Raw genomic sequence first — 14,074 nt, 5'->3', positions numbered from 1 at the left:
GCCGCGGCAGGGGAGCGAGGTCAAGGGCAGAGCGGGCGTTGAGCCCCCTCGGACCGCAGGGGGCGCGAAGCGGGGTGGGCGGCAACAAAGGGCCGCGGCCGCCGCGCCGCCTCAGCCGCCGCCCCGCAGCCCCTTCGTGCGCACCGCCCCTCGCCCCGGGAGGGAGGGGGAGGGGAGCGGGCGAAGCGGGAGCGGCGGGGGCGGCGGGAGGAGGGCGGCGCCTGCGTGCTCCTCCGCCGCCCCGCCCCCGGCGCCCCGCGGCGAGCCCGGCTCTCCTCCCGCGGCTGCAGCAGCTGCCGGTTCCTCAGGGCTTCGGCGGCGGCGGCGGCGGCGGCGGCGCACTTGGAGCGGCCTCTGGAGCGGCGGGCGGGCGAACGGACGGGCGCGCGGCCCCGGTGGCTCCCGTCTGAGGCAGCGGACGAAGCTCGGCGGGTAGGAGGCGGCGACGCAGGCGGAGGAGGCGGCGGCCGCCGGGGACCCGCTCGGCGCCTCGGCCCCGCGCTCCCTCCTCAGCCCGTGGTCGCTCGCGCTCGGCGGGCCGGCGCCTCGCCTCTGCGCGCGGAGATGGTGTAGCCCGGCCGCCGGAGCCGGAGCCGCCTCTGCTCGTGCGTCCCCGCGGCGTCCGCCTCCCCGCCTGAGAAGAGACCCTCCGCTCGGCGTCTCCCGCGCCGGAGAAGCCTCGGCGCCGCCGGCACCATGAGGTGAGGGGCGCGCGGGCCGCCAGCCATTGTGCCGCGGCGCCGCGACCGCTCTGCGCGGACCCGCCTGCCCCGGCCCGCGGCGCCGGCTCGGCTCTCCTGGCTCTTCCCCGCTCCCTTTTGTCCCTTTCTGGTTTCTCCTCTCCAGCCGCCCAGCCCAGCCTCTCTGATTTGGGGGAGGGGGCTCCTCCCGTGTTCCCTCAGATGCTCTTCTTTCACCCAGGATTTCCCTTCCTCAATCTAATATGCCAGCTCCCTCCCTCCCTCCCTCCCCCAGCCTGGGCTAACGAAACCCAGGAGATGGGGAGGGGCCCGATAGTCGTAGCGTGCTTGTTGCCGAGAAACAGGTATTTTCCGTGTATATGTAAAAATCCCCTGCACTTTTAGTACAAAGCTCTAGTGTTTAATTAAAGGGGGGGTGGGGAGGAAAGTTTGAAAGGTTTGAAATCTCTGCGGGGAATAAAGTGCCTCTGGTAGGGGTAAAGCAGAGGAGCGGGGAAAGGTGAAATTTCTCGATGGTGGGGGAAGGGAGAGAATTTACTAGGTTTCCAGTGGCGGGGGACAGTGTAAGGCTGGGATAAGTTGTTTGAGGTTTGTAAGCCCGGGCGGGGGAGGGTTTTGTTTGGAAAGCCCTTCTCTCCGGTTCCTAGCAGGCAGTGTTGCATTGCAGCAGAAGCAGCAGCGTTTTCCCTTCCTCTGTAATCAATACAATTATTTTTCTCTTCAGCCCCAAAGGAAGGGCTTGGATGTACCGTGGTGAAATGCTTTTTGATTGATACGGTGAAACATATGGTGTGGTGGGTTTTTTTTTTTTTCATTTTTGTTTCTCCAGTTGTGTAGGAGAATAAACCATGATGTGGTGTGTCATTCATTGGAGACCACCCACCACCCACCCCAAGCCTTTCCTAAGCTTGTTTTGTGTCCATAACCTCCTGCTTTTGGATTGGCGCAAGACTTAGTGGGAAAGGGGACTTCGTAGACTGGAGGGTGATGCATTTTGCGTTATCATCCTTAAAGGCCTCCCTTTCAGGTTAAACAATTGTGGATGAAGTAAATTACTGTTTCTTCCTCCCGAGATAGTCTTTCAGTCCATTTGGATTTGAATCTCCTTTGTGTTAAAGATTAATGGCCGACGGTTGCCAAGACCTTTATAATGTAATGAAATGAGATTTGAATAATATCTACAAATTCCTTTTCTTTGGCCTGAAAAATGTTGTCTTTGGATTTTTTTTTCCCCCTTATTTTAAGTAAGTTCTGTTTGAAACTTTAGCTTTTATTAACCCCCCTCCAAAAAAAAAAAAAAATCAGGGTTGAACACAGTCCCACTTCACTTTTCAGTATATTTTATGTGCTGGGTTCACTTAGGCTTACTATGAATTTTCCGGATTCCAAGTGACAGATCTTTATGTTAGTGTTAAATTTTTGCCAAGTGACCCCTTTTCCGGGGTGATTCCACACAACTCATTTCAAACGTTTAAAAAGTAATTATGGCATAGAAACCAAGATTAATCTTTGTAAAATGCAGGTTGAGACATTTCAGTTATATTTCTGTGCATTTTTTTCCCCTAAGCTATTGATGGCCTTGAAAATTCAGAAACTGTTAAATACATGACTGTTCTGGCTGGCAACATTACATACTGTTGATTTGGACTTCGGTGACTTAATGCTATAGTAGCTTATAGTTTTTTTTTTTCCAGACTTGCAGTAATTTTCCTTAAAACAATAAAAGGACAAAATGAAGCAGGGTATTTTAGCATTTGATTAAAGCCATTTGAAAGCTTATGGGGGAAAAAAAAAGCATATTAAAGTTTGAAGTATTTGGTAAAACTTAAATACCATACGCTGTCAGTCAAATCACGTCCGGACTTAGAAATTCTAGTTTCTAGTAAAATATAACGTCTGTTTATAAGGCTGCTTTCTTGTGTATATCATATTAGTTGTAGAGAGAGAAATCACACTGAGGTTCTTCCAGCAGTGTTAGTATAGAAGGTCCTCTTCAGGTCTGAGAAGTTTGAGCAGTCTGCAGTAATTCTTTGTAGGCTGGTTTTGAATAATTTAGGAGCAGAGAAGAGGATCGGCTAGGTTTTCACTTTGAAAGGCTTTGGGTTGTTCAGCAGCTAGTGTGTGCAGCCTGGGTGTGAGCAGTTGCTTAGATAGCTGTGAGGGTAGTGTGGCTTGGTATGAGGTAATCTCTGATGCTGTAGGAGAAAGTTAACCTTTTAATGGAATGGATTCCCCGTCCCCCAGGTTATATGAAGAATAGTTCTGGTGTTTCAAAGGCCACCCAGAAATAGGAATATTGTGTAGGAATTTCCATTAAGTTGGTCAGAACTCTGAAGTAATAAGTGTCTTACAGAATTGAGTATTTGTGGTAGGTTCTCTCAGATGTTTTAGTTTTAGGAACAGCGTGTTTTTGTCACATAGTGTACCCTTCTTATACAGAAGGGAACTGTGCATTCCTGAAAGTCTTGAGATACGCTCCACATGTAAAGTGCTATGTATAGATTTATTAGGTTTTGATTTACAAGGACAGGGAATGAGTTGAGGGTGGAAAAGGCCACAAACCAAAAAAATAACAGAGATTTGTAGTAGCCTGTTGAGTTTTGGTTCTGTACTGTTTTTTTCATTTGTAATGTTTCAAAAGCATGTAAGATTCTTTGTGACTGAAAAGTGTGTATGGGATTATATCTTCTAAAAACTAGTTGACCACTCAAATTTTTCTCTTTCTCTTTTGTTAAACAGAAGAACCTATTATAATTAAAATAGTTTCCTATAGGTCTGATTTCTAGGAAGAGCTCAGAAAATTTTGGATTGACATTTTTGTGCCATATTGTATGGTCTTGGTTACTGTAGCACTAGATACTCAGACTTTCTCATATTAAAAAAGCATAATGTGGTTATGAGGATTTGACCAAAGGTACTTAGAGTGACTATGAGCTAAGCATATAATTTCATGGACACACACACACCCAGTATTACATATTACATATACAAATCAATGATAAAAAGGTATATATGTGTAAAGCTGTATATAGTTTACTCATTTGCTTTTTGAGACAGGTCTCATGTATTCTATGCTGGCCTGAGACTCAATTGTATAACTGAGGATGACCTTAATTCTGATTCTCCCACCTCCACCACTAGAATGCTAGGATTACAGGCTTTATGCTGTGCTGGGATGTCTACCCAGGGCTCGCAAGACAAACATTCTGCCAACTGAACACATCTGTACCCCGATTCAAAGCTGGGTGATTCTTTTCCTGGGTTGTGAGGATCGAATTCAGAAGGTGCTTTGTGTGCTTCCCTTGTTTTGAGATACAAAGTTACATTAGACTAGTTGTACAAAACTTTTGGACAGTTTGCTTAACTGTTGACCTTATTTAAGGTTGTCAACTAGGTTGCATTTTGCTAATGTAGTCCAATGGGTAGGGGATAACATGCAGATGAGGGCAGTGTTACATTTCCAGGGATTGAGGGGAAGAATGCCAGGCATTCATTGGTAAAGTTTGCTTGACACATGGGTCCAGAGAGTGGTTCCAGGAATGCTACTTATCTAACCGTTTTGTGCCCAGCCTTATTGGGTAGGTGAGGAACCTTTTTTTTTTTTTAGTTTTCTTTTTGTGTATATGATAAGTCTTTGAAACTCTATGGCTTTGCTCCCTCAACTAACACCAATGATAAATTTAATATGCATATAGAGGTGCAATGAAGGGACAGAGGATTCCGTCTTGTTAATTGAACGTATTGGTAGAAGGTAATCCCATTATTTCAGGGCATTGTAATGTTAAGATACATATCCAGGAAGGGATGTGCTTGCAGCTGTGACTCTTCCACAGAGGTTTATTTTAGAAGTGGGAGCTACATATTCGGGGTGTTTGTTTGTTTTTTCAAGGCAGGGTTTTTTTTTTGTTTGTTTGTTTGTTTTTTTGTTTTTTTTTTTGGTTCTTTTTTTTTTTTTTTCCCAGATCTGGGGACCGAATTTGTTTTTTTTTTTTTTTTAATAACCTTGGCTGTCCTGCAAACTCACTGTGTAGACCAGGCTGGCTTCAGACTCAGAGATCCACCTGCCTCTGCCTCCTGAATGCTTGGATTAAAGGAATGCACCACCACCAGGCCGTCTTCAGGATTTTTTTGGGTTTTTTTTGTTTTTGTTTTTGTTTTTATTTTATATTTTTTTTATTTTCATTTTCATTTTTTTTAAAGATTTATTTATTTATTATATATGAGTACACTGTAGCTGCCTTCAGACACATCAGAAGAGGGCATCAGATCTCATTACAGATGGTTGTGAGCCACCATGTGGCTGCTGGGAATTGAACTCAGGACCTCTGGAAGAGCATTCGGTGCTCTTAACTGTTGAGCCACCTCTCCAGCCCTCATTTTCATTTTTTATTAACTTGAGTATTTCTTATTTACATTTTGAGTGTTTTTGTTTTTAAAGATTTATTTATTATATATGAGTAAAATGTAGCTGTCAGACACACCAGAAGAGGGCATCAGATCCTATTACAGATGGTTGTGAGCCACCATGTGGTTGCTGGGAATTGAACTCAGGACCTCTGAAAGAGCAGTCAGTGCTCTTAACTGCTGAGCCATCTCTCCAGCCCCAGGGTGTTTTTTTTTTTGTTTTTGTTTTTGTTTTTGTTTTGAACGTCAATTTTATAATTGATATATGTATGGATAAGTAGATATGATTTACTTCACCTTTAATATTCAGGGTTTTGGAATAAGCAAAGTAATTAGGCAGTCACTGTTTGGAATGTAAGGAAGAAGTTACATTAGTCGCTTCAATATTTTATCTTACGTACAACTTTAGAGCAGGGGTCATTGTGTAACTTTAAGAATACCTAGTCTTTATTTTGAGAGTAAGGAGGTGTTTAGAAAAGGAGATGTCAGTTTTATGTAGTTGCTGGGTAGTGAATCCTTAAGCCCTTATGTTCCCCTCCGTCCCCCAACCTCCTCTTTGAGATCGATGGCGTTGAGAAGTAAAGGTTAGAGAGATGTCTGAGTTATCACGGGAAGTGGCACTGTATAATAAAAGCCTGAGAACTTTGCATTGTGGGAAGACACGGAGCAAAGAGCCTTCCTTGTTATACCTGAGTAACCCCAATTTTTTTTTTTTAAGTTCTAAGGGATCTAATACTCCACTCTCAAGTCATACCACTAGCCCAAGGTTCTGTATTTTCATATTCATGTTACCAGTAAAATACTTGACCAGTACTGTCTGTACGCCAATGCGTTTGCCTTTGACGGGCATTCTTTTGGAATCCTACGGGCTAACAGTCACAGTCACAGCTTTGGAGTGCCTGTAACATTCTAGAACTGTACTGGGCACAGCTCTGGTGGGATGTATAGTATAGTATTCTTAGGTACAGGGATTAATAAAGTCACTTGAACAAAAACCAGCAGCATCACTACTACAAGAATGGATGTAGAATTTGTATCTTACTCGATACCAAAGCTCAGAAGTAGCCAGAGCCTCAGAATCAGGTTTGTTTTAACTCCAGAGCTCTTTGGGCCGTATTTCCTTGACTTTATTGTAAAACACTAAATTACTAGATAGAAGAATATTTCTGTTTTTTTTTTTTTTTTTTTTACTGTCTGATCGGAGACTCAAATTTGAGCCACAGACTTAGGAATCTCTTGGTTTAGCTTGTTTCTTCTGTAACTACTGCTCTCTTCATTTCTCAGCATTTGAGATACCCGTTTCATGATGTTCACGACAGAATTATTGTTTTCTCAAAGCGGGAGAGGGGAGTTTAGGGCTGGCGGGGTCTGGTGAGGGCTCTTTGTTGTCAGTTGGGGCATGGTAATAGGGCTAGGAGGGTGGCTAGAGGTTTTTCTTTCTCCTGACGAAGCCATCAATCTCATTGTCTTAGAGGTCACTCAACTGTAGTTAATTCCTAAAAGCTCTGTCTCCAAATGAGTTACACTTGGCACACAAAATGGGCTTGGTAAGAAAGAATGTGAACTCCACTTCCAGGAAAGGCTAACACCTTACAAGTTTATGTTGAAAAGCGATGTAAATGTTAAGCCGCTTTCCCGAAGTTTGGGACATCAGCAATATAAATTGTGAGGACACAATTCAGTCTACATAGCAGAACATATTTGCACGTTGTTGGAAAAAAGGTGATCTGTTGTAATGCTTGAACTAATCCTAGATAGAACTTTTCAAATGTAACTACAGAAATAATTTACTAAAGAAAAGTATGTATGGGGGAGGTAATATACCTAAGTCACTTAGGAGTTTTAGTAATATGTTCATATTGGGAAGCTTCCACACCAGAATTTTAACACAACATACAGCTTGCCTAAAGAATCCTTTTCATGGGGTTGGGGATTTAGCTCAGCGGTAGAGCGCTTGCCTAGGAAGCGCAAGGCCCTGGGTTCGGTCCCCAGCTCCAGAAAAAAAAGAACCAAAAAAAAAAAAAAAAAAAGAATCCTTTTCATGTGAAACAAAGGTATATGTGTCTAAGGGCTGAGTAAATGATACGGTTTATACCACAGCATGGTATAAAGAATACAGATTTTGAAATTGACCTTGGATTCAAATTCTAGATTTGACCTTAACTGATTTGTAAGAACTGTAAACTATTTAGACCTGAATTTCTTCCGTAAAATTGTAGTAATTTTTGCCTTGCAGATTTGTTAGGAAAATTAAATAAGGCCCTGTCTGGCGTAACACTTGGCGCACAAGATGGGCTTGATAAGGAAGAATAATTCCTCTATTTCTAGGAAAAGTCTAACATCGTATGAGTTTATGTTAAGAGTTTGAAAAGCCATACGAGTGTTAAGCTGCTTTAGAAGAGTTTAGACAATTCCGCAGAGTCTTAAGTTCAGAGTTATATGATCGGTAATTTCACTGGTACACATGGAGGTGAAAACTCATCTACCGGAAAGCTTGCCCACAGATGTTCACAGCCTCACTATTCAGAGTGGAAGGAAGAACCTGGTTGCCCGTAGTTTGAATGGTCAAAATGTGGCATACCCTTAAAATGAAATATTTAGCCATCAAAAATAATGAAGTATTGGTATATTCCACTGTGTGGACGGAAACATGGTAGGAGGTGAAGGCTAAATTCAAAAGGCGACATACTGAATGATTCTGTTAGTGTATCGGCGGTTGCCAGGAGTGAGGGAGGGATGGGAAGTCTGGCAAATGTTTGACTATGCATGTGCCTTCTTTTTGACACAGTGAGAATGTTGATTTAGTCGTGCATCCTTCCTTGTCTATATATTAAAAGGTGAATTTTCGTTTTTTTTTTTTTCTTTTTCTTTTTTTTTTCGGAGCTGGGGACCGAACCCAGGGCCTTGCACTTCCTAGGCAAGCGCTCTACCACTGAGCTAAATCCCCAACCCCCAAAGGTGAATTTTCTAGTATCTGAGTTACAGCTCCTATCCCCAGGCAGTAGATTATTCTTTCTTTCTCTCCCTTCCTTCCTTCCTTCCTTCCTTCCTTCCTTCCTTCCTTCCTTCCTTCCTTCCTTTACTAGAATAGACAATACGGAAAGAGAATCTCATCTGTTTCTTACATTCCCCCCCCCCCCCACCCTTTTATTACTTTGAATTAACATTGACCTCTTTTTGTGTTTTCCTGAAGAGGACGGATTGGGACACATCTTCGTTGCAAGTACTGAGATCGAAACCTTGACCGTGGTGCCTTTGAGAAACCTGGGCGCATTTTAGAGTTTTATATTACTGCTAAATTAACAGCAGTTAGTTTCCTTGTTATAAATAAAAATGACCGTCTGGCGAGATGGCTCAGCAGGCCTATAGGTGCCCAGCCTGATGACCCAAGTGATCCTGGGACCTTCGTGGTGGAAATGGCTGCAGGGTGTGCTCTGACCTCTATTTGTATCTGTGGCACACACCCCATTCCAAAAGTAAATTAAAAAAAAAAAGTTCTAAAACAACAGTGACTAAGGCCACCAATAAAATGTGCTGAAGCATCTCATCTATAGGCTCCTTAGAAAACCGTTCAGTCTGAGGAGTGTTTTCCCTGAGTCTGTTTACAGCAATCTCAGATACCAGTGAGAGTTTTGTCTTTGGGGAGTAAGATAGCCACGATGACATTTTAAATGAACTGAGTACTTTTCCAGTGGTAAAGGCTTGCTGGAGTACCCGACCTTGATACCGATGATGTGAATTCAAATGACTACTCTTCTTTACAGGGTGCTGTCCTTTTTGGTCTCTGTCATATTGTCAATACGATAGGGGAGAAACTTCAGGGAAAAAAACCCTAAAACTCTAGAATGTAAGTAAAACAAATAGCCTTTTAGGTCAAATCTCAACGGAGTCCAAATTGCTCATTTTGCAGTTCAGTGGAGGGCTGGGGCTCCTCTGTGAAGTTTTTATAAATGTTTGTTTTGTTATGCAATCCTGTGATGTCATTGTTCCCCCTCCCATATTTTCACCTCCTGTTAGCTATAAGCAAAATTGGTAACATTGAACTTTTTCCTTCCTTCCTTCCATTTATTTATTTATTTATTTATTTATTTATTTATTTATTTCCCCCACTGCTCCCCCCCACCCCCCCCCCCCGGAGCTGGGGACCGAACCCAGGGCCTTGCGCTTCCTAGGCAAGCGCTCTACCACTGAGCTAAATCCCCAACCCTATTTTTGTATTTCCAAGACAGGGTTTCTCTATCCCTGGTTTTTCTTGCTCTATAAACCAGGCTGGCCTCAAACTCAAGAGATGCCTGCCTCTGCCTCCTGAACGCTAGAGTTAAAGGTGTGCACCGCCACACCCAGCTTTAGTGTTTTTAATGCTTTAAGATGTATGCATCTTAAATATTCGTTTAAAACAGTTCTTTAAAATCTACTCAATTACTTTTAGGAAGTGAACAAATTACTGTTGTTCAGATAAATATCTGGTGATTTTTCTGAGTTGCTTTTTCCCCCTCCATTATAAAAATGGTAACAGATTTTGCACATATCTCTCAAAGTATAAATGTTAAACACTCAGACCCAAACTAAATAGGCGTATGTTTCTGTGTGATGTGCTCATATGTGTCTGTACACACTTGCGTGTGTTTGCATGTGGAGGCCAGAAGTCAGCTTCTGTTGTCATTATCCTGCCTTTTTTTTTTTTTTCTCCTTGGGACTGGACCGCTCTCGGAGCCAGGAGTCCATCTGTCTAGCTAACAAGCTTCAGGAATACACTTACTTCCCCAGCCTACCGGTGTAGGTGCAGTGCAATCAGTTGTCTTTTAAGTGGGTGCTGAGGATCCAGGTTCATGCATAGTAGGCCTTGTAATTACCGAGCCCTCTCTCCAGATAGCTTGAGTTACAATAGTACTTTCACGGGCAGCTTTCTAGGCTTCTCATAATCCATACGCAGTTGTAAATGCATGTGTGTGTAAGTAAAGACTCTGCTTCTTAAAAATGGAGATGTGGAGAGATGGCTCAGCAAGTAAAAGGCGCTTACTGCCAAGCCTGGTGACCTGAGTTCAATTCCTGGAACCCTTGTGGTGGGAGAGCATCCTCATAGAAGCAGGGGAAGGGGAGGTGGGGGAAGGAGGAACCACCGGGAAAGGGGATAACATTTGAAATGTAAATACATAAAATACCCAATTTAAAAAAAAAAAGAATAACCAGCTTCAGGGGAAATCTGATGCCCTCTTCTGGCCTCTGTGACCACTTGCACTTACTTGATCACATGCACACATAAACGCAAGCACATAAGCCTGAATAAAATTCAACCATAAAAAAAGTTTAAAGAAACCTTAAAGGAGAATGCTAATCACTAAAAGTTTTCCTAATCTCTGCATATCTGCTGTGGCATACACACACACACACACACACACACACACACACACACACACACTCTCACACTCTCTCTCTCCCTCCCTCCCCCCCACCTCCCTCTCTGCCCCTTCCATTCCCCCTCTCTCCTTTTCCTTTTCTCCCCCTCTTCCCCCCCCAAGTCCCTTCCCCTCCCCCCCACAAGATTATTCTTTTGCATGTAATTGTTGGCATTAAATACAAATCTTTATAATTTTTAAATGACTACCTAGTAGTCCATTACCTTGCATGGATCATGTCTGCTTAATCATTTAAAGATGACTTTAAGGTTTGTTCTAATATTTTTTTCCCAAGCCCGTGCTCACCCTTTTTGGTTCTGGGAACCAAACCTAGCGTCTTGTTGTTGCTTTTGTGCTTGCTAGACAAGCACTTTTCCCTGAGCTAAATTCCCAACTCTGTTATGTGAGGTAGCAACATGCCTCTAATTCTAGTACTTAGGGGATGGAACAGGAGGTTGAGACCATGAGTTACATGAGCTTCTGTGTCCAAACATACAAACACCGCAATGAACATCCATGTAAGTATGTCTGTTTATATATGATTATATTTTAGGATAAAGTTCTAGAAATAAAAAAATCAAGAAACAGTATTTACTTTCCTCTTTTTTGTTTTTTGACTTAGGGTCTCATATGGCTCAGGCCGGCCTGGAACTCTAAATCCTCTATCTCTGAAGTGCTGGGATTACAGACATACGCCACCATGTGCTTCTGTATTCTTTAGTGTTTCCAGTTGACATCATTTCTGGTTGTTTTACCCCATGCAAACCTGTTAGCTCACCTGAACAATTGTTTCCTCATTTCTACTCTTGACTCTCATTCTCCATTCATCAATCAGATCTTAAAGTGGACACTAGATATCGTTCTCCCAATGCCTTCAGCAGCACTGTAGAATAAAACTCGATAATCAAAATTATGAAAGTCATTTGTGATTTGACTTTGTAGTTCCACTTCCCAGTACAGGCCTCTGCAAGGGTGCAGTGAACATTTGAGAGAGTATTAAATGAAGCAATTATCAGACTAAAAGGGATTTACCAAGTTTTGATATACATTATATAATAGTACTTTATCTAGAGTTCCAGTTTCCTTATACTCTGGCCAGCTCAGCATAATCAGTATTCTCCGTCTTTGCCAGTTTGACCTAACCTCAGTGGAGGTCTTATCACACGACTAGGCTGTGCCAGGTTGACAGTTGAAGCTAACCAGGACAGCGTGTTTCATGGGACATGCCTGTCTACCTGCTTCTCTTTCTCTGACCTGGCATTCCATCTCTGCGATAGCAACAACATCCTTAATTCTAGTATGCATATACATGCATATATGTCTATATATAGATAGGGGTGTGTGTGTGTGTGTGTGATTTCTCCTTGCAGCCTGTTTGCTTGTATTTCCTTAGCAATGGCAAGTCATGTGTTCACACCTAGAGTCTATCAGTACAGAAGGAGACCACACCAGATTATATGAGGTATTACTTGTCGGGCCCTTCATGTGAAATCTGACATGTGTGTCTTCTGAGTTTGTCACCTGTCTTTTAATTTTGTTTGGTTTCAGAAATTTTTAAGTTTCCTCTCAAATTTATTAGTAGACCATCTCTATCGTGTCTTTGTTATCCTGCTTTCCGTAACCTAAAGTTAGATTCATAGTTGCCTGTATTTTCTTCTGTTTGCTTAAACATCTGAAATTTTGAAGTGAAAGGATCATATCAACCATCGACTGTGTAATGACTTAGAGCGTTCGTTGAACAATCCATCCTTTTCTGTAGACTTGAAATACCATATTCATATTGTATACTGAATTTCCATAAAATCTGCTTCTGTATTCACTGGCTAACTCTTTGCCATTTTGTTTTTGTTCTGCTGTGGTGACACTGTCTCGGGCATGTGTCAAGTGTTCTGCTGTGGTGAACCTCTCACTGTTGAGCCATTCCAACCTCACAGTACTGTTAATCAGAGAAAGGGAAGATGCTCTTTAGTTTCAAGTTTTGATTTGCCTCTCTGTTTTCTGTTTTCAAATTAGCTTTAGAATAATTTTGTCAAAACTAGTAAAAATGAAATAACCCTTCGACCCTCAAAATCTGTTGCGATGGTAATTAAAATTACATGAAACTGGTAGATGGATGTGGTTAGGGGAGTGTATTGACGCTTTGTAATTCCATGTTTTCCAGTTCTGCCCTTATATTTAGACTTTATATGTCATGTCTAGAAAATGTAGCAATATACATTCTATTTTAAGTTTCACATACCATATAAAAAAGTTACTTTTTGAGACAGGCTCTTGCTGTAAAGCATAAGGCTGGTGTGGAACTTAAGACCTTGTCACCAGGTTGGCCTCAGATTTGTAACACCTCCCTACACCTGGGCTGCTTCCCCAATGCTGGGATTACAGGAGTGTGTTTATAAGTGTACAATACTTGTCAATTTATTTATTTAATATTTATAAATATTTTGTTATTTATTTAAATAGCCTAGGCTGATGAAGCTCAGATTGGCTTTGAAGTTGGGACCATTCTCCCTTGGCCTCTAGAGTGCTGGGATTAGTAGCATGTGTTTTGCTTAATTTTATCTTTTTTTTTTTGTATTTATATTTTAAAGCATACATCTTGTGTTTGGAAAAAAAAATTCTTTGCTAATGAATTCCAGTGTTAGCATTTATATTCTCACTTTCTTAGAGTTTTAAAAAATAACGTTTGAAAACGTTGTGAAGTGCTCGCCGCCCAGCAACTTCACCATGTGAGCTCAGCTGACACTGCCTTAGCAGCCAAAAGCTAGGGACTTTACATCCCTCTTGTGGGTGAGGAACTGGAGGCCGAGACAGCTAAGTTTTTCTCAAGGCCACTTAACCAGTACACAGTGGAACTGCTATTTTTTTTTCTCTGTCTAGAGCCTTGTTTTTTAATAGTAAGCTCTTGGGTTTCTCTGTAATTGTTAATGTTTACTGATCTGTAATTTGATGTTTGGGTGACTAATTTTTCTCTTGCTATTTCACATATAAGGAGTCTTTATTTTCTTTAAATAATTGGTATTAAGAACAAGGCCACGTAGAATGAATTGGCCTAGAACATTTCATAGATAGCAGGGCATAGCACAGCTGTGGAGAAATGGCTTCATTTGGATTTAATCTTGAAAAATGAAACAAAAGTATAAAAGCTTTGGTATGGTTGCAGCTATGTTATATTGTTAGGATGCAAGAACAGGGAATCAAGTGTTGGTTGCTTTAATATTTTTGCATAACTTTTCAGACAAACTTGCAAACCATAGTTTTCATGCTATAGTGAGCCTTTCTAATATGATAAACCCATTTTTGCTAAAATGATTGAGACTTAGTTTTCCTAAAAACATTCTTTTTTTTCCCAGATTATTTTGTTTTTAATCTCCTCATAACCAAATCTGCGTTCATTGTCTCCAGTTATAAACTGAGCATGTCACGTAACCTAGAGTGCTAATTAAACATTAAGAGAATCTTTTTTGACACACTTGAAAGGCCAAGTCAGGAGGATAAAAGTTCAAGGCCTGGGTTCTATAGTGGGTTTCAAGCCAGCCCAAGGTACGTAGATAGGCCTTGTCTGTTCAGAAGAAA

General features: G+C 42.0%; 1 protein-coding gene across 14 annotated transcripts in view; it reads left to right on the top strand.

The window, feature by feature from the left end:
* Positions 1-255: 255 nt before the first annotated feature.
* Positions 256-14,074, top strand: part of Enah (ENAH, actin regulator) — a 120,405-nt gene continuing 106,586 nt past the window's right edge. For 6 of the 14 annotated variants that reach the window (XM_063272499.1, XM_063272498.1, XM_063272496.1 and 3 more), the window contains exon 1: positions 970-6,188. In XM_063272499.1, coding sequence (XP_063128569.1) covers positions 6,124-6,188 — 65 coding nt within the window. In that variant the 5' untranslated portion in view covers positions 970-6,123. Of the gene's footprint in view, positions 702-969; positions 6,189-14,074 lie in introns of those variants that run through there. The other 8 variants (XM_063272503.1, XM_063272502.1, XM_063272500.1 and 5 more) reach the window with 3 other exon arrangements.

The sequence above is a fragment of the Rattus norvegicus genome, chromosome 13, assembly GCF_036323735.1.
Source record: "Rattus norvegicus strain BN/NHsdMcwi chromosome 13, GRCr8, whole genome shotgun sequence".
Lineage (NCBI taxonomy): Eukaryota > Metazoa > Chordata > Mammalia > Rodentia > Muridae > Rattus > Rattus norvegicus.
This window is presented reverse-complemented; position numbering and strand designations above follow the sequence as displayed.